This window comes from Amblyomma americanum, chromosome 5 (assembly GCF_052857255.1).
Source record: "Amblyomma americanum isolate KBUSLIRL-KWMA chromosome 5, ASM5285725v1, whole genome shotgun sequence".
Classification (NCBI taxonomy): Eukaryota; Metazoa; Arthropoda; class Arachnida; order Ixodida; family Ixodidae; genus Amblyomma; species Amblyomma americanum.
Genome location: NC_135501.1, coordinates 135,258,963 through 135,285,243, shown reverse-complemented (window position 1 = coordinate 135,285,243; position 26,281 = coordinate 135,258,963). Strand labels below are relative to the sequence as shown.

The 26,281-nt window shown below is 49.3% G+C and overlaps 1 protein-coding gene across 3 annotated transcripts in view; it reads left to right on the top strand.

Moving 5' to 3' along the window:
- The first annotated feature begins 109 nt into the window (after positions 1-109).
- The window catches only part of LOC144132706 (uncharacterized), a 159,989-nt gene continuing 133,817 nt past the window's right edge, over positions 110-26,281 (top strand). For 2 of the 3 annotated variants that reach the window (XM_077665302.1, XM_077665301.1), the window contains exon 1: positions 110-1,269. In XM_077665302.1, coding sequence (XP_077521428.1) covers positions 903-1,269 — 367 coding nt within the window. In that variant the 5' untranslated portion in view covers positions 110-902. The remainder of the gene's footprint in view (positions 1,270-26,281) is intronic. The other variant, XM_077665300.1, reaches the window with a different exon arrangement.

The window sequence follows — 26,281 nt, the reverse complement described above, 5'->3', positions numbered from 1 at the left end:
GCTTTGCCCGCCTTGCTACTGCCGCCCACCCCCTCGCGTTCCCCCTCCCTTTCCTTCCCCTTCTTCGGCATGGCCGCGAAGGCGCCCGGAGGAATCTTTCTGGAGAACTAGTCAGGAACCGGCTAGCGGGTGAGACGCGCGAGAGGCCACCGCCGCGCGAGCCTTGTCTGAGCGGTTGATAGAGCCGCGGCCCTGGCGGCACCTGACGATCCCTCCAACGAAGCCAGCTGTAGCCAACGAGGACGGCAGCGTTTTGACGTCCACGGTACCAGTGAGGCGTCGCTGATACCTCAGTGGTCACTCCCTAGTCCCCGGAGGAAGGACCTGCTGAGTACCGGCTGGACGTTCAGTCCTGGGCTTGCCCGCCGTCCCGGTCTGTCTTCGACCGTCGTCGAAGAAGAGACACGGTGAAGAGCGAGATAAGTTGCTGTCCTCTGCCACCGCTGCTGCTGTCGGCTACTTCGAAACCGCAAGACGGCGCTCCCCCTCTAGGGCATCGTACTGGAGAGATACTGCCCCGTGGTGCCATAGTTGAGGTAGTGCATCAAGTCTTCTAGCCAAAACAGCGAGACGCGGCTGTGCGCACGCGCTATCTGTTTTTTTTTTTGTGTTCAGTGGGGGCGTCGTCGGTGGGTGTGTGACAACTTCTCAATTTTTTTTCCGGCCTACACTGTCGTTTGGCTACCGGTGTCACGCTCCTCTGTTGTTCTCCCTCGGTCGCCCGTATCTGGGCGATTGCAAGGATCTTCACAGAACGCTTTCTTCTGAGTGATACAAGCGCGGCTCGGCGGCGCTTTTGCATTCGGTAGCGTATAGCAAAACTTGTTCCCGACGCCGTGGTGTTCCGTTTTTTCTCCTGCCGATAGGGACGTGCCGGCGCCAGCCCCTTAGGCCTCATCGTCATGAGGTGCTCAGTGGGCTTCGTCAATCTCGTGGTGGGACGTCCACAGTTCTGGTTGTTGGTAGTCTTGTCAGTGGCCGTCGTGTCGCCGGCAAGCGCCTGGCCAACCCTGGATTCTTCGTCTCCGTCGCTGGATGCGAATGGCGACGCCGACACAGCTGGCCGTGGGGCCACAGGTCTGCCGGTAGTCTGTGCCTGCGGAGCAGACGTGTCCAAGTGTCCAGCCGGAAGGACGGCCAAGACTCCGAGTCGGTGTCCCCCGTGCGGTCTGGTGTGTGCCCGGCAGACCGGCGAAGCATGCTCGGTCGATGAACCGTGCGCTAAGGATTTCGGACTGTCCTGCGACTCTGTCTCTCTCACGTGCAAAGGTGAGTTAATTTGTGCTTTCTCTAACATATTTTACCTCTCTCACTCAGGGACATCGCAATCAGCGCTGTCTGATTCGAAGACCTTATCTTTCAAGCAGCCTAGCTGTCATAGCTTCTAGGAGACTTTTGCGAAGATCTGCTTACGCTGGCTCATGTGCTTTGTTGAGATGAATGCTACCTGCTGACAGTTTTATACTCGTCACGTAAAGGTCGTTGATGTGATGGCATGGAAGCATGCGTCCAGATAATGCGCGCCAGCATAGTAGCTTTCAATGCGCAAAGCAACTTCGGACGCTCTGGTTGTCTACAATCACAATCTTCTGTAAATATATAAGCCGGATCAGAACAAATTATCAATATAAACAAAATAAAATATCTACTAAGCTTGCTTGTGCGTGGCTGGAGGATAAGAAGCGAGTAAGAAGGATAAGAAGAGAGCCCTGGAAGGGCGTAGAGGGCATGGTTTCCAAACAAGTTCTGATGAATCACGCCTAAATGCTTTATATATTCGGAAGCCGCCATAACGCCAGTTGTCAAACTTTGATGCTTTTACAACAGCCGCAATGTCGGCATGCGACTATCGCTCCACTTTTGATGACTGCGGTGACAACTGTTTTTGCTTGTAATCATTACCAGCGGTATGTGAACTATGTTAAGCGTACAGAAGCGCTTATAATACGTCAACAGTTTGGTTAACGGGCAAGTGGCTTTGTGGTGTTCATGACCGAGACCCGATATCTTTGGCAAATCGTTCATTTGGATGCCAACCTGTGAAACTACAACGGTGCGCGTATCGTAGATTTGCCGAGGTAGTGCCCACGATGATGCAACTAGTACGACGTGTCCCTTTCTCTCGCGAACAAGCCTTGCCGTCTTTACAAGCAGATTTCTTCAAAACAGCGTTCAAAGAACAGCACGCTGTTGTAGACGTGGACTTTTTACTGTCAGGTGCAGCTTGAATCCACTGTAACAAGATTTCTTTGAGTATAGGAATGCCCTTCTGTAGCCTCTGCAACTCCTTTAGCAGCAACTATTTTGTGAACTCCAGTCGCAAAAAGCTTTTGTCATCGTGGTGTCGAATGTGCTTGAGCCAAGAAGCAGCTCCAGTTTTTTATGCGAATCATTTCGGAGGATGGTGTCTTCCTGAGGGAAGCGCGTACTAGACGGTCGACTCAATAGGTGCGCATAAGTGAAATAATCATTTGTGCCAATCAAGAACGCGTTTTTCCGGTGCGCCTTAACTGAGCTGCTTCTAGTTGTCAGCCCGGTGTTCTTTTATGTCTGCATTTTTACACATTGAACACTTCACAAGTAGTGTTCTTTGCGTACCGCCGGATCCTCCTCTTATGATGTGCTGTTCGCGAATGATCCTTCCTACAAGTGGGCGATGTTCTATGATGTTCGGAACTGTTCGTAACGAAGTGAACTCGATTTCTCGAAAGTTCTTGCCAGAAAGAAAATCGCTGTATTAATCGGCACATTATTAAGCGTTGGTAAGCTGGGTCTGTAGTTTGTCGGACGAAAGGCCAGCTAATCGTCCGTGCGGCCGACGTCAGCCAGCTGGGAACGGCAGGAGGATGCGAAAGGATCGGAAAAGGGGGGGGGGGGGGGGGCATCAAATATCGACGGGGCAGGAAAAGAGACTGTGCTCGCAGCAGTCGAAAGTTCTTAGCCATGTTCGAATTGAGCTCTGTCGATAGCCACCTGACTACCACAAATTAGTCGTGTTGCCCTTTCTGCCAAAAGCAAGCTCGGCTTTCATCGTTTCAAGTTTTACTTTATTATGCCTCTAGCCGCTACCACGTGATATTTAAGTTTCTTTTTTCGTTATTAGTGCCTTTGTGTGGATTTTTTTTCCCCGCTGGTGCGTTCTTCCTGCCTGTGAGCACAAAGCTTCATCTGCCATGCTTTAAAACTAAATTTTTACGTTTTGCCGGACTTGGATGCACTCCGCAGGACAGGACTCCGGTCACTAAGCTTCAGCCATGTGAAATTAGTATGCCGGCGTTTTTCTCATTTTGTATGCTTTAACTCCACGGACATACTGTTGTGGTGGCCGCAAGTCAAATCACCGAACTCGTGCTTGAACAGCAGGAGGACACCGCCACTTTTAGCCGCTGCGGAGGACGTAGCTGGAAGATTGCGTAAGCGCTCGATTGGGTTGCCATTCAAACGGAGAGCGAAAGAGAAAAAAACGCAACTGTTCAGCTATGTCGTTCAGCTATGTCGTTCAGCTGTGCAGTTCAGCTGTGCAGTTGTGCAGTTAAGTTATGCAGTTAAGTTATGCAGTTAAGTTATGCAGTTAAGTTATGCAGTTAAGTTATGCAGTTCAGTTATTCCGCTCAGTTATGGCGCGCAGTTATGCCGCTCAGCTATGCCATTCAGAAATTCCATTCAGCTGTGCCTTTCCTTCAGCATAACTGAAGCAGTCTTCTCCGATTAACCACTCGATTGTTGCTCAAGTCTGCGCGTCTATGGGGTTATGGGGCTACTTAGACTCACAAAGATGCGCTAAATGTTGAAGTGCAGTTCGCCGGGACAGACCGGAAAGCGCCCAGGAGTAAAAGAACTAGACAAATCGAGTCGCTATGAAAGCTGGAAAGTGTAAAGGTATGTTAAGTTCTTATCAACAAATTGCAACCAACAGCTCTCTTAGCTCTTTTCGCGTAACTCCATTCGAGGCAAGGTGGTTGGTTTCAGAAAGGCTACGTAGGCTGTGGAGCAGGTAAAAGAAAATGCAGAAAAATGACGCACTGTCCTCGAAATCAGTCGGGCATCAGTCGGGCATTTGTTCGATCTAAGTGCTCAGCCTACAGCAATGCCTTTGTCTTTTTAAAGCAGGTATAGAAAGACGCAATTAGTGCTGCACTTTTTACCGTAACTTCGGCTGAAGAAATGCACCAGCTCAACCGGACACGTCCAACGGTGGGGTCCACAGAACGAAAGGCGCGCTGAGACGAGTAAAAATAGCTTGAACATTGACATTATCGAGGCCCACCGTATACCGACGCCCCGCCAAGCAGAACCCTTCAGCACCTTTTATCCAGTCGTGCCTGAAAGTTAGGTTAAGCCTAGCTGCTAGCTTCTCGTTTTCCAGCGTCAGCAGACGTGGCCGTAAAGTTCTGCCGTAGGCAGCCAACCGTGTATTGAACAACGGCGCCGGCGGCTTGTCGAATAATGGCCGCCTAACAGGGAGTTCTTGTTTCTGGCGGAGTAGATAATGACCACCCTGTCAGGAGTCACGTTTGTACGCCGTGTGTCCTGGTGATCTGTGGTCGAGCTTTTCCGAGCGTGCATTTGTGTGAGCCGCCCCTTGTCTCACGTATGTGTCGCGCGGCGTCAACGCGCACGCATTGTTCGGGTCGGGCGTGTTCGCACTTCCGTATGCCGTATACCTGCAGACGTATGGGGCGGGCAATGGCGGCGCGCATAGCCTTGAGCAGACGAGACGAGTTGTTGTAGAAACGTTGCCGTCTGCTATAGATACGCATGGGCGGATACGCTACAGCCGGATCAGCGAAGAATGTGACGGAACAAAGGCTCTAGCAGACGACGCAGTAGAGTTGTTGATTGGTTTATGCTGGTGCAAAACGCGATTTAGAGACAGATTTAGCACAGCATTTTGCGCGCTGAGATTTTTGTCAGCAACGTCGCGTGACCTAATTACGCGTGAAAAGTAGATTGCGCCGGGCGCTTTTAGCTACGAGCGGCGAACAATGTTGACGCGGTGGCTAGTATTAGTTAGCGACACTCATGAGTGAGCACTATAATGGCTGGTGCATCTGGTACATGTGTTAGGGGCGTGTTGCTTGTGGCACGTCTGATGAATGTAGCATATTTATGTTCCTGCCGCTACTATAAACTTTTGTGATTGCGTAGTTCCCGGAGCCTTTTTCAGTATCCAAAATGTCCTGACACACACAAAAAATAAATAAAACTAAACGGAGTGGGAAGAAAAGTATAGATACAAAAGGGTGCAATCCTGTAATGAATAACAGTGAGCTCATAGAATCAGGACCATCAGTTGAATTTTGGTGCTTTAATTTAAGACGCTTTGCCGCTTAGGTGCTTGTAAATATCGACGCACACGATCTCGTGTCCCAACGTTATTTACCTCTGATTACACACGTGAATTCAACGCTATGAAGCCGTAGATTTGTATACGATAGGCACATGCCAGAAGAACTTGTTCGATTGGGAGCGAGAGTTCTATATTGAACACAACATGGGCAGCCATGCAATGGTCAATTCGCTTTGTTTCATTTTTATTGTCAGGGTTTGTCTTGCATACTTTCCAAAAGCCGGGGCTAAATGATTCGCCCCCGAGGCACGCACACTGTTACAAAAGCCACCGCTTTTCAGAAGACACGCGAGGCCGAATCAAAGCACACTTGATTGATTACGATGGAGTCAAACGCGGCCGCTTGCTTTCTCGATAGGCCTTTTGAGAGCCGTCCTGGTGGCACAGTGGGCTGTTGCTGTACTGGAACCACTTTATTCGGACGGTAAAACTGCGCGCATATTACACTTGGTCGACTGCCGGAAACCTCGGCATGCTGCCATTATAACTTGTGCAGATATGAATCCAATGTTTCGCGTTGCCCATGGCCCAAAAGCCGGGAATTACGTCTGACAACGTTGACGCACTGCTTTTATACTGGAGGCATGCGACGCTGCTTTGAGGCATGTTTGGCTGACTTTCAAAAGTGTGTTGTCGTAGACGATACATGCGTTGCGAGCGGAGAATGAAAATCGGGTGTTTTTGTTCGCTGACTAAGATTCAGCAGTGTTGCTTGCGTTATGCGAAAAACAGTGGCTCTACTCTGAAAAGAGTGTGCGCAAGATATCGAAGTGCCTGGCTTCACCACCAGCCGTGAAACGTGTGATATCGCCCGAACACGTGTGCCTGGTGCCGTCACTCCTAAGGCTCCGAAAAGGCTTATGCATTTCTTAAAGCTGCACAAACAGAGGGCTCAGAGATTAGCATTGGGATAGGCGTTGCATAGCAAGGCTCTTGCAATGTGATCTGTCATCGTTCTAAGCTATTCAGGAAAAGAGACCGAACCGAATGAAGGCGCTGCTTGCGGCTCTTGACGTAGCCTGCGTGAATTAGAAAAAAAAAAAAGGTATTTGGAACTGCGCAGTGACTAGTCTTCATTGGCATACTCTTGGTATGAAAGCTTGCTTTTGCAGCCACAACATCAGTTTAGTAGTTCAGTGTATCGCAGCGCTTGTGTGGCGGCTAGCAGCGCCGCAACCATAAGCCGATAGACGAGATCTGAGATGAGGGACACTGAATACTGCCGCGGCTGATTTTTCTCCTCGAACGCATCAAGACCGTTCCTTGAAAATGTTAATAATCCGGGCCGTATTCCCTCTCCAGCGGATAATATTCGCATTTTTTTTGTCCGAATTCGAGCTGTCGTGTCTTTCGGTTCAGTTGGCGCTGATGGCGCATATGTCCCTCACGAGTGGTCAACGTGCTACTTCGATTGCGCCAGGAGTTGCATCCGGACAAGCACGCTTCGCTTGCTGGTCTGTCGCAAGCGAAGGCGCCAATGCAGGCCAAGCATACTGGCTCTGACCAGCTTCGGCTGAGATAACTGTCTCACATCGCTAGCGGGTAAACAGATGATCGTGCCCGAGTACTTAGGATGCCGCTGCTTAAGCGATCCTGCGCACGACGTAAATGTAGAGCGAGCCCTGATGTGTCTGACGTGATTCCTGGAACAGTGCCGTTTCTTTTCGCCATCCTTCTTTTACTTGATGCAGTCGTGTCGTGTCACCAGAGTTCTGTATTGTTGGTATTGAGCCAGTTGCGAGCACAAAAAAAAAATGGCAGTAAGCGATGGAGGAAATGAGCACATCAAAACTCGCCATTTGATCTATTCCGTGGCGTCGCCAGAAGCGTTACAAGGTCTGCAACAAGCCTGCTCTGTGGAATTGAATGGAAAGTGCGCACAGCTTACATGTGTTTTGGGAAATCTGTTGAAAGCAAATCGAGGCCACAGGAACATGCCGGCCAGCAGCTAGGAATGTGAGAAGAAAAAGAAATGAAAGCAGAATTCGCTGGCTATGTGCCTGGGATAATTAGTTGCTCTTTCCAATGTCATGAGTACCCAGAAGGCCGAGAAGATAAGGACGGGAATGAGTACTGCACAAACAGAAAAAAAGGACTACCGCAACTGTTATGTGCGACTGACTGCTTTCTGCATCGCGGTTTCTGACTACATCGCACTTTATTATTGATGCTGTTCGAAACCTTGAACTTTTGCGGGGTGATGTATCCTGGCACTTCTTGTGAGCCAAATCAAGCGCTGGGACTGCGTCTGTGGTAAAAAAAATAAACCTGCAGCAGTCCGCTTCTCTTCGCTCTCTAAGGCCAACCGTAATCTAAGCCGGCCAGCCCTTCATGTCCCTCGGCCCTTCATGTCCCTCAGCTGTCCATATGCCTCAGCTCTCCATATGCCTCAGCTCTCCATATGCCTCAGCTCTCCATATGCCTCAGCTCTCCATATGCCTCAGCCCTCCATATCCCTCAACCCTCCATGTCCCTCAACCCTCCATGTCCCTCAGCTCTCTAATGTCTGACTTCCCGTGTACCTCAACCCTCCACGTCCACCGGGCAACCATGAAACCCGCCTGGATCACGGTACCCACTTATGAAATGTTCTCAAGAGCGCCCTCTAGCCTGACCAAATGTCTCTTAAGTTTCAGATCACACAACATGGAGAACACTTTTTCAGACAGCAGGAAACAGCAGAATCTTTCAACGACGACATTCCACTAGGATGCCGGCGCCGATACCGTTCATCCTGCTGGAATTACTTTCCAAATACTTCTGAGGCAGTGTTGATGAGTGCTGATTACTTTAAATCTGCCTCTGTTGGCAAGCTGCATCTGTTCGCTCCGAAACTGGCTGACAGACTGTACTTGAGGCATTAAAAATTAAGAAAACCAACTGTTGTGGCCCAGTAAAATTGCTCTGCTCAAACTGCGAAACAGTGTGTATCGGTAACAGCCCTGTGCCCAGTTTAGTCGGCCGTTCAAATATTTTTTCGCCGCAGAGCAAAGCTACAGCGCTAGCAGGAAACAGGAAGAGAACGCTGCACTGTCGTCAGGACCGCCCGCATCTACTTTTGGCAACGCGGAAAGACCATCACTGTGCGTGCGGTAATGGTGGCAGTGCCGGGCGGTCAGTGTTTCTAGATCCGTGTGTGCAGACGACGCCAGACCGCTTGTTTTTCAAAACGTATAAGCAGACGGACGTCGACGCAGCGGCGTGCGAAACTGCGGGGCTGTTACCGGTAGATTGCGGTGCGGGAAGGACATCCCTCGCTATACAGCGCCGATATCCGCGATGGCATCCGGAACGTGCAAAGCCTTGCGCACATGTGTCGCAAGTATATGTAGCTGGACGCGATGTCGCCCTAGAAGTATAGTCTCGGCTCTGCACTTTGCGTAGTTTTTTTTTTTTCATTGGTAACCATGTACCGGAGACTCCATGCATCGCACGCTACGTGAATCCACCCTTAGCCTTGCAATCTAGAAGGCCAGTTTGTGCTTGTCACTGCTGCCACCAAAGGTTGAAAACGGGTTAGTTGATCGTTAGTGTTCTAGAGTATTAACCAAGAAGCAAAACTACTGCCGCATATGCCAGCTCTGTTCCGTATGCTCCTGAAGTGGCTTTCGGTTCTGCAAACTTGCTCATGACGCCATTACGAATAAATATTTTTTTCTGAACAGTTAAAATTTGTTAATTTTAAACAAATTAGGTTGAATGACTTTGCGTGGTTTTAGTAGACGAAGCCGAATCTTAAGGTTAGACTTGACGGTGAAGGAAGTTTTTTTTCCAATGTCTTAGGAGTAAACATAACCTATGATAAACTCGCTCGTATCATCATCCATCTCTCTTAGCTGTCGCTGGCGTCTGACTTGGCGAGGCGGATGGGACACACGAATCTGTGCCGCCGACGAGATGAAAAATGAGTCGTGCAGTTCGGCGGGGAAAGTACAGCGTAAAGCCTGCGCAGTGTCAGCAATTTTCTGCGGCATTCCGAAGCGGGAATCAAAATCTACACAGACAAAAAAAAAAGAGTGCAATGGCGCCTGCCTTAACCTAGAGATCCCAATCAAAGTCACGCCGCCGCCGCTGCCCTTTCCGGCACCCCAGTGCAAACACGCCCTCTCCTATAAGGTCGCACAAACACATTCCTCCGCTTAGAGTCGCAAGGTTGCCGGCTTTCGAAACTGGTCTTTGTGACGCAACTCGCAAGGCGGAGTCCGTTGCTCCGTTTTATGGAGTCTGGCGGTATGCTTTACTTGGCTTCGTATCACAAAACCAGCTAGAAAGGATTCTTTGTCGTGTATCACAAAAGTACCCATAGGCATCATGTCTCACAAATGCAGCTAGCCGGCATGCTTTGTTTTCGTCTCTCATAAAATAAGCTTGTCAGTATGCTTTATTTGCCTTCATGGCTCACAAAAACAGGTAACCAGTTTGCTTTATTAAAGCGATAGCATTTAAGTTGTCTCAGGAAACATTTGCGGCTTCTGTGTCACGAAATTGCCTGATTGGTCGAGAGAGGTCACTTCACCTTGTGATGTCATCACAACCTGCCCACCGAATTGTGAGCAAACTGGCCACCGTAGCCAAATTCAATAGATTTGCCACCTGACCACCGCGACGCTTCACATGAGCCTTACCGGAGCTCAGGAAGAGCAACCTGCACACTAAACAAATTCTCACCTTTAAGGGTGCAAATCAGCTGTCCCCAGACGAACACCCTTTTTGGGGCTAAAAAGGGTGCAGAGATCAGCACCCTTCAGGAAGGGTGCACAGCATGAAAGTTTAGAGGGCGCACATCAGACTAAGGCTTTTGCTTCATGGGTGGATCAACGTAGAGCACCCTTCCAACATGCATTCGTAGAAGTGTTATGGAAAAATAGTACCCTTAATGAGGGCGCAACCATTACATCCTCTAAAGTATCATTAAGTGCACCCTTCCTTAAGGGTGCTGATCTCCGCATCCTTTTTTAGCACCGAACAATTGGAAAAGGGTGTCCGTCTGGGGACAGCTGATTTACACCCTAAAAGGTGAGAAATTGTTTAGTGTGTGGATCTCATAACCCCTAACGATAGTTGTGTTTGAAAGAGACACTTGTCGAGGCAGTGGCGCATCGCTTAACTGCTGCACCACTGCACCACTGTGCCAGTAAGGGTATGAGGACTCCCCGCGATTTATGAGTGCGATTGAGAGGCTCGAGATGTCATCAACGCGTTGCCACCAGTGGACCAATCACAGAACACCGCCAAAGTTGAAAATGCGAGGACCCCCAAAATTTGCAATTTGACCCACCTCCCAAATTTCCTAAGAACCTTCAAAATTTTGGAAGCTGGCCCAACCGAGAAAATGGATTAAGGAGGATTAGTGGGCGGATAATCTAGTACGGTAATCCAATGAAAGGTACTCGAACATTCTTGAAGGTAATGACTTATACATGCCTTATAAAGGCAACGGAGCCGGTTCCAACGAGTTTCGGCGAGAATATCGCAAGAACTTAGACTTTCATTGTAGGCACCATAGCAGGCAACTTAACTACAACGGCATTTTCTTCTTTAAGGATGTGGTTAAGAAGGCTCCCAAGTTCTTGGCCTTCATATCTCACAAAGGCAATTCTACAGCCAAATTGCTAAGGACTGCAAAAGAAAATTGGTTGTCACCGCAAAAGACCGAAATGCTTTATTTGACGAAATTTTGACTGAGGAAAGCGACTAAGGTGGTTGACATCGAAAACATTCTGCAGTGTCGGAACTCACAAAACGAAGTAATTCAGCTCCTTTGAGAGCCCCTTGTAGTGCTTTGCTCTTGTTTGCGACTTGGAAGCAATTGAGAGAGAACTGACAAAGGTGGCCACGGTGGAGATGACAGCCACTGACGAGAAGTGAGAATGGGCAGAAGCTAAAACAGTCAAAAAAGAGCGATGGTATATTATATTCGAGGCAAGATTGAAGTGAAAGCATACTTTTCGTTCTCCTCTTGAGCTATACGCACTTGCTATCAGTGCCTGGGAAAATACGTGGCTCAACTTACTTTTTCACTATAGCCACTGCCAGGGCAGGCATGACTTCTGCTCGGGTCATTGTCGTTTTTGCTGAAATGGTGTGCCTCATTTCTTTTTTCTCCCCGAAAAAATGAAGACGTGAAAACCTGTTCTCTTAACCTTTCAGAGCGCAATGCACACAACTGTTTAAGGGTGGCTGTCTGGGTCGGTCGGTTGATGATGAGTCGCTTCGGGACGTTAAACGGCCACAAAACCATAAAACCATTGCTATAAATATATCGCTCGAAATACAGGACCAAACGAAGAGGACACCACATGCGCTATGGTGTCCTATGTGGTGTCCTATGCGGTGTCCGTGTTTCGATCATTCTATTTTATAGTTGCACAGCTCTGTAGTACTATCCGGGACAAAACTTTGCGGGACGGTAGTTTATGGAAAAACGTTTATTGTAGCTTCACCTGGCTGCCCAGCCGCCTGATATTGTTACCAAAGGCAGGAGCATTTAGGCCTTTAATACCTTCATACAATATCAGGAGACTGTGTAGCGAAGTGGAGCTACAATAAACGTTTTTACATAAACTAGCGTCCCGCAAACTTCTGTACCCGATTTTTCAGAGTATACTGCATCTAGTAATGATTTATTTGTTTCAGGCGAATTTGGCAACCCTAATGTCGCGTACAGGGTGACTTTTATGCTATCAAATAAATAAACAATATTTGGCTAAGCAGCGAGCTTGGTAGGAACATCCTTCAACATTTTCGTGCTGGAAAATTTTGCCATCAATAATGATATAACTTTTTTCCTGAATTTCTTGCGTCATGTGCATCTTCGAAACAAGGAATTCCACGATTTCTCGGGTGTTTACGTGACAAATTATGATCTGTGCACGTCACAGTTTCCGGCCACTGTGACAGTTCGTACGACATATCGTACATTCGTGTAAACTACTAACTATTTATGTTTTGCTTTGTAAAACTAATGAATTCACTTTCTTGGAGTTGAATATTATTTAGGCGGAAAAGTACTGCTTTGAATCTAAATGAAGAGTGGCTCCTGAAAGAGTTAAAGATGGCGGCCGGCTTGACATCTGTGTCGGTTGTTATTTGCTGTTTAATCGGAGAAATAGCATCTTATTAAATTGGAAGTATTGTCATGTCAAAGATTAACTAAGCACCTGACGAGGTGGCAATGAAAAGCCGACACGTGTACTGTAATGCCGAGGGCACGGCACTCTTGGATTTGTTCATGTAAATACAGAGGGTAAATACAGAGCACACCTAGCTACTCGTGCACGGTTCAATTAAGAGTTCTTCTGTTCGGGCTATGGGGAACCTGCGTTGCAAGGTGGCACTGCAATTGTTCCATTCGGTGACTCAAAACTGCTTTTGTGGGCCGCTTGGGCGGCTGCAAACGCGAGAACACATTCTGCGCGATTAGATACCCGCGTTTGGCTAACAGCATTAATCGCCTAGCTTCTCTCGGCGTATCCCAGATAGCTGACGCACGGCACGTGCGCCTTCGACAGAGCGTGGAGGCTCACGCCAATAAGCGCCTGAAGGTGGCGCGGAAAAGTACAAGAGTACTACCCAAAACTGCTCGCTCTTCTCGCTAAGCAATGTACGTGTTATGGCGCTGCAATCGGTACCGCAAACTTCAGCACAAGTTCCCCATAGTTTTAGAAACAATGAATTCTTACAAGCTAGCCCAGCTTGTTACCTTACTGAGTAGAGCATTGTGAACTCTGCCCCTGACTGGCTGTGACGCCAGCCGTATAGCCTTCATGATGATAAGTTTTCAAGTGAGAGAATTGCGGATGTGATGAGCAAGCTTTCATTCTGCTGGCGTCAAGCGTTGGTGTGTCTTAAGGATAAGAGCTAAAAAAAAGCAAAACGACAGATGAAATTAAAATAGTAGCAAGAAGAAAAAAGTTCCGTCAAGGCATCCGTAAAGATCGCGGACCGCGATACAATGATACACGGCGCACTCGAGCTCCGTTCGGCCGCATGAAGCTTCCTGGAATCCACATTCGTATACGGGACGTCCTGTCACGTACGCAAGTTGAAGCGCCAAGCATGTGCGTGACGAGCACCCGTTTTTTTTATATATTTGTTTCTCGTTATCTGTACAGGCTGGCGCTGCTGCTCCTGCATCATGCCTTTAATAACATCAGAACAAGTCTGCTTTGTATAGCTTTTTTTTTCTGTCTCGCCGGCCCTTGCGTGCAGTTCCTTCCTTATTTTTTTTTTTACCTGCCTTCTCTAATCTCTAATCAGCCTCAACTGCCGGCAGATGTTGCGCCACTAAGTTGCGACATAGCGGAGTTGCGCATTTTATCGCGCGCTGCCGTTCGATTAACGACGGGCGTTTTTTGAGCTGCCTTAATAGCACCACCTCGAAACCAGCGCGGCGTGCCGATAATGACTCGGCGGAGGGATCATGTAGCATGCTAATTTCCGCACGGTGGTTTTCGAGCACAGTTGAACCTACCGTTATTATCGTCGCTATGTAATCGTTATAGGTGACTTAAATGGGGTAGGTTAGAGCAGCCAATTAAAATCATTCCTCGCCGAATGTTTAACGTACCTGGAAATTTCGTGATCGTGAAGAAAGTGGTAATCTAGCGCTGTCAGTGAAACGGGAAAGCAGTATCCGGGATGACTCATATTAATGATACGAGGCTGGGATATTATGAGGTAAATATTATCACTCGTACTGATTGCAGGCCGTGAATGTATCGGACGCGAAAACGACGGGCGAAAACCACACAAATTAAACAACGTCATGTGATGCCGGTTTGATGGACTTTTCTTACAGTATTGATAACAGTCGTTTCAGAAGAAACAAAAAAAAAAGCCGCTAGCCAAAACTAACATTTATCATGAAACAGCTTTGAGGGCTTTCACTGTTCATGAAGTGAGGTTTGAGGCGACAAATTTGAGGCATATAGCAGCTCCATGAAACAGGTTGGTGTTATTTACGTGTTCATAAACTAATAAATGAGGTAGTTGAAGTATTTGAGGCATATAAATAGTGCAAGTTGAGGGCTCGTTCAACTTGTGTCGATAATTTTATAATGATGCCTTATAATAACTCAATATATAATATCTCTTTGGAAAATAGTTTTGTAGCGATAGCCATATGACGGTAGCATTTCGAGCCGCGCTGTCACGTGGTGCGGAGCAGCTGCTGGCGGCGCGGCGCCGTGGCTGATCCCTGGTTCGTCACGTGGTTGGTCACGTGACCAAGTTCCACTCGGCCAGCTGTAGCTATCGCGTCACTCCAGGTTTAATCAAAGTTAAACCACCGCCAATTTTTTTTCTTATGTTGCCTTAAATGCGTGACGCCCATTCTTGTCATCTTTTATCTATCGTTAAGCGCTACACCGAGGCAAGCAATGGCTACCAGGCTGGCTTCTGCTTTCCTTTGATATCGAATCTTCTTGTTCCCGGAAAACACCCTCCTTTCCAAGTCATCCTTTTACTTTTTAATGTATTCGCAAGAAAACTCGGTTTAAGACGCATTACAGGCCTCTTACGTTCAGTATGCGATTGCGAGACCAAGGCCCCGAGCGAGAGTGTCGCGCCCTCGGTGGGCCTGGTTGACATATCTTCTGGCTTCTTCCTCTCTTCATCTCTCCAGAAGCACATATACACACAGAGAGAGAAAGAGGGGGTAGCTTCTTGGAGTGACATCCAGCCTTTATATAAACGCTCGAGCAGAGCTGGACGCGCATCCGGCTCCGTGCCACGACGTTTATGTATACGGAAGCCTGCCGCTTTGGCTTCCAGCGCGATCCGTATACGCACGGACACATACGGACAGGGACGCTCACTCGCTCATACAACCAACGACGTTCTTCTACACGAAAGCCTGCCTGCACCCGCGTCGTCTGTCTCGCATCATGCCTTGCGCCGAGCGGACCGTGTTGTGCTTTTCTTGTATCCTCTCTCTCTAGCTGTCTCTCTCCTGCGAAGGTCGTTGGCGGGGATGGAAGTGTCTTGGCCACTTTGAGCGGCCTCTATAAGCCGGCCTGACTAGATGTGTGCAACATTGTGGAAGCTACTGGAGGCGCGCTAGTACACAGTCACATACGCTATCCATTCCAGGAGGACAGTATCTGTCTCACTTACTGTTGCTGAGAGAAGATGAAAAGAAGAAAGCGTGGTTGATGACGTGGGTTTAAAATGGCAGAAGTTGCAGGCAGTTGTCCCCGCTGTGCTTCCCAGAAGGGAAACTAGAAAAGTGCGCACACGTAATAAAAAAAGCTACTAATGTGACGTACTGGGTGGTACAGAAGATAAACACTGCTTTGTTAGGTTAACAAGAGCGCGAAGGCGTAGCCGGAGGCGGCAGAGGTCACATTCGGAGATAGGCTGAGATAGGGTGGCCACTGATGGCAAAGGGCAGAGCTAATTGTAGATCAATGAGATAGGTCTTAGTCTTGCCGTTGGCACGACCAGTCTGATCATAAGTATCAGGTACCAGAAAAATGTCTCAGGAGTGTCGGTTCTTATCATTTGCACGTATTTGTGGCTTCAAAACCTCCATATGTTGGATGATGAGAGGGATTTATTAGAAAAGGCTAACTCGCGATCCTAAAGTTTAGGGTTCAGCCTAAAGATTCGGGTTGAAACTTCAGCGCTGCTCTCAATTTGCTGAGTGGTTGTCTTCAGCTATAGACCTTATTCGTATGTCGCAATTTGCGCGGCGCGGCTTTGCAGGCAACTATGGCGCGCAGCAACATGGCGGTCGCATCACGTCGTAGCCACACGAGCGAGACAGCAGGGACATTTAGAGTAGCGGAGACGCACTAGAGTAGACGTGCGCCGGTTTACCGGACGCCGGCTACGCATGCGCTGTGTTTGAGCCGCTGCCATGCAGTGCCAGTGCGTGTGCGCAGCCGGCGTCCGGTAAACCGGTGTACGTCTACTCTTGTGCGTCTCCGCTGCGCTAAACGCCTTTAATCCTGTTGTCAGCCCTCAGTTTGAGTTTTAGTTTGGAACCTCTCTAGCTCTGGCAACGCTGCACGCTTCTTGTTGAAGCCGTCTGTAGATTGCGAGCGACGGTTCCTTCCTCTGGGCCCGTGTATACGACGTTGCCTTTGGAGGGGACTTTGTCATGATGCTTTCGTCCCGCGATGGAGAGGGAGTTAAGTTGAAGTGACGCGCGCCGCCTCTCGACTGTCGTGAGCTCTTGCGACGATCCAGCCTCGCTTTAGTATCTCAGCAGACGATGCGCGACGTGCGTTTGTCGTCTGCGCGTAGAGTTCCTGCCGCTGGCTGTCATCTTGGCGCACTTGGCGGCGTCGTTGTCGCTCGGTTGGCTGTCACGGAGTGCTTGAGAGCTCTTTACGGCGCCTCTAGCGATACTTTAGCCGATGGATGAATGCGGCGCTCTTTCTCACTGCAAACTGACTACAAATGTGTTGTCAGAGAAAAAAAAAAAACTACACATGTACTGCTCGACTACAAATCGAAGGCATTGTTGTAAAGCTGGCAAAAGTACCAGCCAAGATAAGACGGCACGGTATAATCAACTTTAACAACTTTAACAAGGCAACCATGTGAACTAGTTGGTGTTCGTCATACATGATAGGACCAGCGAACAAAGTACAGAAGTAGTACAGAAGTAGTACAGAAGTAGTACAGAAGTAGTACAAAAGTAGTATGTAATACAGAAGTAGTACAAAGGTAGCACAAAGGTAGTACAAAAGTAGTACAAGCGTAGTACAGGAGTAGTACAGGGGGCAGAACGGTCCTATGTACTTCTTCCCGTTCTCACGTGTTACTTCGCTTGTGCCTATTATGTATAAATGTAAATTGAAAGCGAAGGTTCCTTCGGAGAATTAACTGCGGATAGCAACACCAGCAGGGGCTCCTTGTCCTACTGCCGTCCCCGTGGGAATGTGCGTGGTAGTCAAGGCGAAACTTGGCAGTTATGTGATTTAGATTGCTGACTGTTCAAGCTGCTCTTGATATCTTTGCGATGACATGCACAGCGGATGGGCAAAATTGTGTTCTTCCTTAAAAATCGTCCTGTGAAGGAGTTCACCATTAAAAAGTTCGAAGTATGCGGAGCTGGAGCGAATATGTTGAGATGCATGTGAGGAGGAGTGTAGAAACAATGTTTTCGTAAGGCCCGATCGAATCATGGTTAGCATCGTCGAGATGTCAAGGCCGCGGTTTATTGGCGCACGAACTTCTGAGGTTTCTTGGAAAGTTGGTGCACGCAGGTAATCACAGGTCATGAATGGCACTTTAACAGTGTCTCCCAAGAGAAACGTATACAACAGCTGTATCTTACCGGTACCCACCTATGGGAATGAAACGTGGAGGCTAGTGAAAAGGGTTCAGCTTAAGACAAGGACAACGCAGCGAGCCATTGAAATAAAAAAAAAATGATAGGTGTAACGCTAAGAGACCGGAAGCGGGCAGAATGGGTGAGGGAACAAACGCGTGTTAATGACGTCCTAGTCGAAATCAAGAGGGAGAAATGGGCTTGGGCAGGGCATGTAATGCGAAGGCAGGATAACCGCTGGTCCTTAAGGGTAACGGGGTGGATTCCAATAGAAGGCAAGCGTAGCAGGGGGCGGAAGAAGGTTAGGTGGGCGGATGATATTAAGAAGTTTGCGAGGATAGGGTAGCCGCAGCTGGCAGATGACAGGGTTAAATTGAGAGATATCGGAGAGTTCTTTGTCCAGAAGTGGGTGTAGTTAAACTGCTGCCGATGATGATAATGTACGCATTGAATTCTTAAACACGGTTCTCTAACTTGGAAGAAAGACACCCATTGCTTTTGTTAGCCAGCTTGGATAGAGATGATTCGCGCGCTTTGCCACGCGCTTCGAAATGCAGAAAATTCGGCATTCCGCCATCTAAGCTGGCAAAGGGCTTAAGTCGGGCACGCTTGGGTTATTCCTCGCGAAAAGCGTTCCTCGCGAGTCGCTCGCGAAAGTGAGAGCACACGGGAGCTTGTCAGCGCCCCCAAACGGGCTTTTTGTCGCAGACGACATTCGTCTTCCACTTTCCTTCTTTCCAATTGGAGGAAAATGTGCGCGAGAGGCGGAGCCAAACCAGTTCCCAAAATGCCACGTCTCTTCTGCTTCCTGTGCTTTTTTTTTTAGCTTTTACCGCCGCGTCGTTCATTTTACTCTGCTCGGGAGACGCTTGCACTGAACGCGAAATTTCTCTCACTCGTCGACGACATCGTCGTCAGCTCTCCGCCATCTTTTTGTGTTACGTATTTTATTTATTCGTGTTATTTATTGTGCTGTCTTCATGACACCGCCCGCTTATATAGCCGCTGCTATTTTGCATCGAAATTCCTTCGGAAGAGAGAACGGCGAATCAAAGTACGGAGGAAGGGGGAGAGAGCGGGTAGGGAATGTAGCGGCCGGAAAGGAAGACATGTGTCGGGTCGTTACAATCATCCCTCTCTCACTAACTCTCTCCTCCGCTGGAACAACACACGTTGTAGCAGGGAGTCATTTTCACCATGCTAACCCCGCCGACGTCGACGCAACACAGGCGCTGCGAACGAAGAGAGGAGGATGGAAGATGGCGACCCCCTTCATTTTTTGGCGCTGCCGTTGCGAGAAGCCAGGTAGTATAAGTAGCGCTGCTTATAAAAGAGAGCCCGCGCGGCGGCGGCAAGCAATTTGGTCTCAAGAACACATGGCGCGCATTATAAGGGGGCGAGCGTTGTTGTTAGGCCGCGGCAGCCGTCTGCCCGCTTTTGCTTGCCCGCCCTCTCCTCTTTCCTCCTCCACCGGCTTCCTCCTCTCTTTCTATCTGTCGCCTTCCCTTCGGCTGCAGGACCGTGGTTAAGCAAAAATACAAAAAAGAGAGAATCGGCCGGGAAGTACATCTCTACCCTCACCGTGAGCGCCGAAGCGAAGCGCCGGATTCTTCCAGAGTCGTCGCGCTTAGGAGAGAGGGTGGGGAGAGAGAGAGAGAGTTCTCCTGTTCTTGCTCTTCTTCTCCTTCCTTTGGTCTCGCAAATTAACATTCCGCATGCCTATGCAGAAAGGAAAAATCGCCCCCCTTCTTTTGGTCTACCTCTGCACCAGAACTTCTCAGTTGGGGTGTTTTTGTTACACCTTTTTCTTATGGTGTACTCACGCGCTTTCGCTCCCTTTCCGGTCCGCTCTGGAAAGACCGGCGCTTTTCTGCAGTTTCAGGTTTGCGATGGTGTCGGGTGAGGGGCAGGAGGACGGGTAAGGGAAAGGGGAAAGGGGCAGGTGCTAGCTAGTGCAGATACGCACAGCTGAGGAGAAAAGGCGAGTTGGCGCTTCGCGTTTTAACCGCGCTAAACCCGCCGCCGTCGCGGCATCGTAGCGCTGATCTTCTTTCTTGTTATTTTCAGTTTAGTTCCCCGGATACTGCTGCTCTTTTTTTCATGCACCGCGTATTATTTCGTTTACGCAATGCGTCACGAGGTAATACAGTGTGTTTAACGTCCCATTTTCTCGGATACTACGACGACAGGATGACTTCCTTTTTGGATCGACTTCGTTTTCGTTAATTTTCTAAGGCTTCGGCAGCGGATCAGACTCGGCTTGAATCGGAATGCACGGAGGGCCAGGCTGGACGCGGGGTACAGAAAAAGCGATCTAAATTAGCTGGCATCACAACCAACGCCAGGTGAGGATGGCGAAGGAGAAAATCTGGCAAGAGGACGAAAAAAAAAAAACGAAGGCTAAAGAGAGAATCGCTCTCGCGTGGAGAGTATATAGGCGTAATGAAGTATCGAAAGCACTACCTCTCCTAGACGCATGCAAAGAGCCAGGGGGACGGCGGAGGCTGCCCTCTAGCGGTGGAAAAAGTGCACTGACTCCGTAACGATGGCACGGCCTAGGCCAAAGTGTTTAGGCTTAAGGCCCCGTGTCTTCGAGGGCCGGTCTTCGGGCGTTGCTTCTGGTCAGTCCACTGTTCCTTTACTCACAAGCCCGCCGGGCGTATCGAATAGCTCCTGCAACCCCCACCGGCATCTCTCCCTTCTTTCCTGGCCAATGCAAAATACCAGCTACGAAACTATCGTCTGCTGTGTAACCTCCCCCTCCCCCCATTCCCGCTCCCTCCGGAGGCCGGAGGAAGGCGTCCTCTGGCATTGCTGCCCATTAGACGGCCGGATCGAGCGGAGGCTCTTCTTAATTCCGCACTTAGAAGCGTCGCGCTCTTATTATAAATAGGCGCGCGGGGTAGCCCTCCGGAGTGAAGCAGGGGGCTTAAATAAAGAGTGTCGGGCTCTCCGGGCGTGCCACGGAGACGATCATTTTGCGGTGGTTGAGCTTAGAAGAGAGTGGCTGAGCTTGTAATGGCTTGAAGGGACCGACTGGACTTGAGCCGGACATTCTTTTGACTTGCTGCTGGTTGCTTTTCGCTGTCGTCTCCCTGCGTAATTTGGGACGCTTGTGACCCGTGTATTAAGATCCCCTCGCCCCGTCGTCGATAAAAAAAGATAGAGAGCTTCTTGTTCACCGTGAGAAGATTTTCTTGCTTCACTGGAAATGTAGAGATAAGGAAAAAAAAAGAAAGCTACTCTAATCGCGTGTGGATGTCAGCAAGCGCATCCCTTAACTGGCGATTACTGTCCCCAGCTTTGTCGGGGTGTGGGTCGCGTGAGAAAAGAGAGGAGATTGCTAATGCACACTGAAGGGCTGTAGTTTCTCATGCGACGTAGTGGTTCTAGTTTCTGTCCGGCGAAAAAGTCGATTATGCCTTGCGGGTTGAGTAAGGCTGCCGTATCTGTTTGTCGGCGCTCGAGGCAGGTACGGCTGAGGAGCTGCGCAATAATTTACTGGTTAAGAGGTGGCCTAATCTGCGCCGACCTGGTTTAATGCTCTCCATTAGCGGTCGAGGCTAATCAGCCGACCTGAAGCTACTGCACCCGTTTCGCTTTTGGCAGGCGCTCTCTCTCACAGACACAGGGCAAAGTAACAAAGAGAACACCACCATTTTTTGTTTTTTTTTGTGCGGTTGTATTTGCGTAACTCTCCTGTGCTACTTGTCAGCAAAGGCCACTTAGATCGCGGTGTGAAAGTGAGGCAAAAACTGAGTGAAACCGGTCCTCCAGAAAGGATAATATGGCTTGTCTTTAACGACTGTCCAGGATTGTTTTGTGGTTACATAACTCTTATGTGTCGGCTGCGACCAGTTTTGTAGGCGCTTAAGCTTTCGCACTTTCCGCAAAATAAAGCCTGACCAGTAAGCGCCTGCCTGGAATACTTTGGCAGTGCGCTTAAGGAGTTACCTTAGTGCCCCTGATGTGGAAGGCTGAGAGGAGAACTGTCCTGTCAGAACCTCTGTGGAGGCTTCTGCAGAGCTTCCAGAGTCTGCCGAGGAGTCACTTGACGTGGCCTGCTCGCTTTTGGCAAAGACTGTGATGATAATAATAATTGGTTTTTGGGGAAAGGAAATGGCGCAGTATCTGTCTCATATATCGGCGGACACCTGAACCGCGCCGTAAGGGAAGGGATAAAGGAGGAAGTGAAAGAAGAAAGGAAGAAATAGGTGCCGTAGTGGAGGGCTCCGGAATAATTTCGACCACCTGGGGATCTTTAACGAGCACTGACATCGCAGAGCACGCGGGCGCCTTACGTTTTGCCTTCATAAAAAACGCAGCCGACGCGGTCGGGTTCGAACCCGGGAACTCCGGATCAGTAGTCGAGCGCCCTAACCACAGGCTGTAAGGTGTGCCGTTGTGCGTAGCGTACAACGCGTTGTACAATAGACGGTATACGCCAGCGACAACTAGGTTGCCTGCTTGACAGCAAGGTGTGAACGTGGATACCTACCCTTTGTTGTCTTATCGGCCACACGTGGTTGCTTTATAATAACGCGAGCAGTTATTCAAGAGCTCAAAACTGGGGGAGGTGGTACTTGTGCATGCTAACACAGAGCAAAAAAGGATAGTCAGACAATAGCACTAGTGTCGTGTGGCCCCTTGTCTATTGTCCTTTTTTGAACTGTTAAAATCCAGCTATTCAAAAAGTAATCAAAGAGCAAGGAAAGGTAGAAGGAAAGGTAAAAATATTGATGGAAGGAAAAGAGAGAGAGATAAAAAGTAAGAAAAGAGAATTTACAAGGACGAAAGAAGACGTGCGGACGTCTCTAGGGCGTGAGTCATCCAGAGGCACCCACCACTAGCACTGCCGACTCCCTGCTGCTTGCCTGCAGTTGCCGGTCAGTGTGAACCCCTCATGCGCGCATCGAAAAAGAGTGTAGGCGGCGCAAATCAACGGAGCAGCCCTCTGTCGCGTGACTTTGCTCTAAGACAGGGGTGACACAATCAGTGGCTCTGATGCCTCTAAGCGGACTCTGTACTCGATGTTATTGGACGTCTGGTCGACCACCGTGAAATGGAGTAAAGACACCAGAAATGCTAGTGTGGAAATTTCAAACTGAGAGCGCGCGGAGCAGGAATGAGAAGACCATGAAAGTGGAGGCGAGGAATGTGTTGCGCGAAGGGTAAAATAAAACAAGGGAAAACGAGGCGAAATGTGAAAGAATGGGAAGAGCGAGACTCATGGCCTGGCCACGACCACGCTCTCTGCCCCTTTCTCGCAGACTCGACGTGTGCCGGCATCAGCAACACAAAGAACCGAGAGGACGATGTCTTCGCCGCGTCTGCGGGGCGTTCCTTTCGAAGCACGTTGCGGCGTATATCCCTTGCAAACCGGTGACCGCAAAGAATGGAAATGGTGGGCTTGAAGAGCATTAATGCGAAACGACGTCTTTCGGAGTCGGTGGCAGCAGTGGTGCATGGGAGTGAGGTCAGCGTGGGAAGTGACGGCGGAAGAGGCGGGCACGGAATATAGCACTGTCGGCGTGGGATCGGTGTCAACTTGTCGTGTCGCGTTGAAGGTTTCGTGCGGTCTACGGGGTTCCTTACGGCGTGCTGGCCACGCCTCAGGGGCTTGGCGGCTGTCCCACCGGCTTGCAGCTGTGACAGAGCGCGTGCGAAGCAGCGTAATGAAGTTCGAGGTGCAAAATACAAGACAACTAAGCGGCGGGGAGAGAGGAAAGGTATTTCAACTGCATCAAAAATTGGGGAGACGATTGCTCGAAATACTTATTTTTCTTTCCCAATTTCCCGGGTTCGAAGCCGATTGCGGCGGCTGCGTTTTTATGGAGGCAATACGCTAAGGCGCCCGTGTGCTCTGCGATGTCAGTGCACGGCAAAGATCTCCAGGTGGTCGAACTTATTCCGGAGCCCTCCACTACGGTACCTCTTTCTTCCTTTCTTCTTTCACTCCCTCCTTTATCCCTTCCAATTGCGGCGCGGTTCAGGTGTCCAACGATATATGAGACAGATATATAATTGTATAATTGGTTTTTTGGGGGAAAGGAAATGGCGCAGTATCTGTCTCATATATCGTTGGACACCTGAACCGCGCCGTTAGGGAAGGGATAAGGGAGGGAGTGAAAGAAGAAAGGAAGAAAGAGGTGCCGTAGTGGAGGGCTCCGGAATAATTTCGACCACCTGGGGATCTTTAACGTGCAGTGACATCGCACAGCACACGGGCGCCTTAGCGTTTTTCCTCCATAAAAACGCAGCCGCCGCGGTCGGGTTCGAACCCGGGAACTCCGGCTCAGTAGTCGAGCGCCCTAACCACTGAGCCACCGCGGCGGGTCAGACAGATACTGCGCCATTTCCTTTCCCCCCAAACCAATTATTCTTTCTCAATTTCCGCCTCGGTGGCTCTGTGCAGTGCATTATCTCAACGCTACGAGTTTCACGAGACCGCTATTCGAAAGCGACTCAACTGGACGTTTGCTGGGACACTTAATCCCCGCCTTAAGGGCATGATGCGTAGCGTTAATGGGTTATGATCATATATGAGGAATTGGTCATTCTCTACTCTGCATTCATCTATCCCTTGGAGTCCTCATACTAATCCTGGCGCAGTGGTGCAGCGGTTAAGCGGTGTGCCAATGCCCTGCGGCGGTGGGTGCTCCCACCGGCGGGGCTTGTGCGACCGAAGTTGCTCTTCCCAAGCGACCTCTCGCGAGCAATAACTAGTTTAACTGCCACCCGCCATGGTAGTCAGTTCGCTCAATCAGGTGGCAGGTTGTGAAGACGCCACAAGGTCTGTGGCATAGGTCCACTGCTACCGATAGGTGGGCCACACACCTAGGCTCCTTCTCCGTGGATTTTTCGCGGATTTTTCACTCAGTCAAGGACGCCGACATGACCTGGAAATGATGATGATTAAATTTTATGGTGCAAGGACATCTGTAGCCAAAGAGTGCCATGGCACAAGGTTTTCCTTCTACTCAAAGACCCATTTCCCGAGCATTTCGCCCTAGATAAGTGGAAAACCAGACCAGGAGAAAGCATTTACCTATTGTATCAGGGTGGGTACCCAGTGGCACTGGGGATCGAACCCCGCACCTCTCGCATGCAGATGCTCAGACTAAACTATAGGCCAGTGCTGCGGTCTAACTTATACTCCATTTCACACATCAGGTGCAACGCTGTGAAAGGTACGGAAGTAGTCCGTACGGAAAAAATAAAGGGAGGCGTGTTACTCGGCGCTTGTTGTGTGCCCGAGTGGTCGAAGGCACGAGAAAGCAACGGGTTGTCGTCAGCAGTAAGAGTGCATTTAATCAAGCTGATGACAAATGTGTCATGTATTAAGTTTGCAGGCAAAGCCTTTAATATGTTTCGCTCGCCGCAAGGAGCGCACTACTTTTTGGTCGCGGATGCAGGCAGCGCGTACAGGAGCGCTAGCTTTGACAACGTTGCACCTGATGTATGAAACGAGGTATATGAATTGATAATAATAATAATTGGGTCTTGGGGAAAGGAAGTGGCGCAGTGTCTGTCTCTTATATCGTTGGACACCTGAACCACGCCGTAAGGGAAGGGATAAAGGAGGGAGTGAAAGAAGATATAGGAATTGTGCGCTTCGTTTCTTCGGGAGTATTAGAACTGGCCCAGCTTCCCTTCGAAGTCCCTTTCGAGTCAGCGAAACAGTGCTTCGCCTACAGTCTTCGCTGCGAATGTTGATGGAAACTATATCGCTAGAAGGCGTCCGCGAGAAATTGGCGAGTTAGCAGGGTTAATTGGACATCCATTTACTCGCTTCATCGAGCGTATTAAGCACAAAAAAGGTATAAAACAGTCTTGAAGGCAGCGCGACAAGTGACTGCAGCGCGCTCGGTTTAGCTGGAACGGCGCCAAACGATTGGGCTTTGGGCGCCACATTAACCTCCTGTCCGTGGCCTCACCCGAGCTGAATGCGGCGCGACAGCGTCTATAAAGCGCATGGCACAGGTTTATGGACGTCCTAAGCCGTTGTATCTGCTCGGCTGACGCTATTTATAGCCATCGACGGGTGGCACTTGGCGCAGTTCCTGTGCCGGTGCACTTGATGGTTTGCGACGCTTGACGTCAGCTAAACCGGCGGAGTTCTGGTCGGTCTTTTTTTTTTCTTTCGAAGAAACCAATCACGCGGATGTCGAAGATGCTTTGCGAGAAGTATTGCACATGTCTGCGAACCGGCAGTTAAGAGCAACAAAAAAAAATAAATAAAAAGGGGGCCTTCTTAAACCCACTCTTAACGAAAATTCGATGGCGTTTACAGGTTGGCCTACACCAAAATATTCTGAAGAACCCCCCAAATTTTGAAAGCAGGCCCACACCAGAAAATGAATTAAAGTGGATTAGTGGGGATACGTTGGGGGATAAAGATGGATGAACGGGAATTAGTGAGAAGTAGTTGGATTGGAGGGTATTAGTTGGTGACTTAAGGTGGAAGACTGGGTCGGGTTAGTATAATCTTATATGATAATCCAATAGAAGGTAATGGAACATTCTAGTCACATTTTCGAACTTGGCAGTGGTAATGGCGTCGCTACCATCACATCCATCAGAGAACTTGGTTACTGAGAAACCGGGTGGTTTTTGCAAGACGTCAATCTAAATCGTATTGCGTTGAG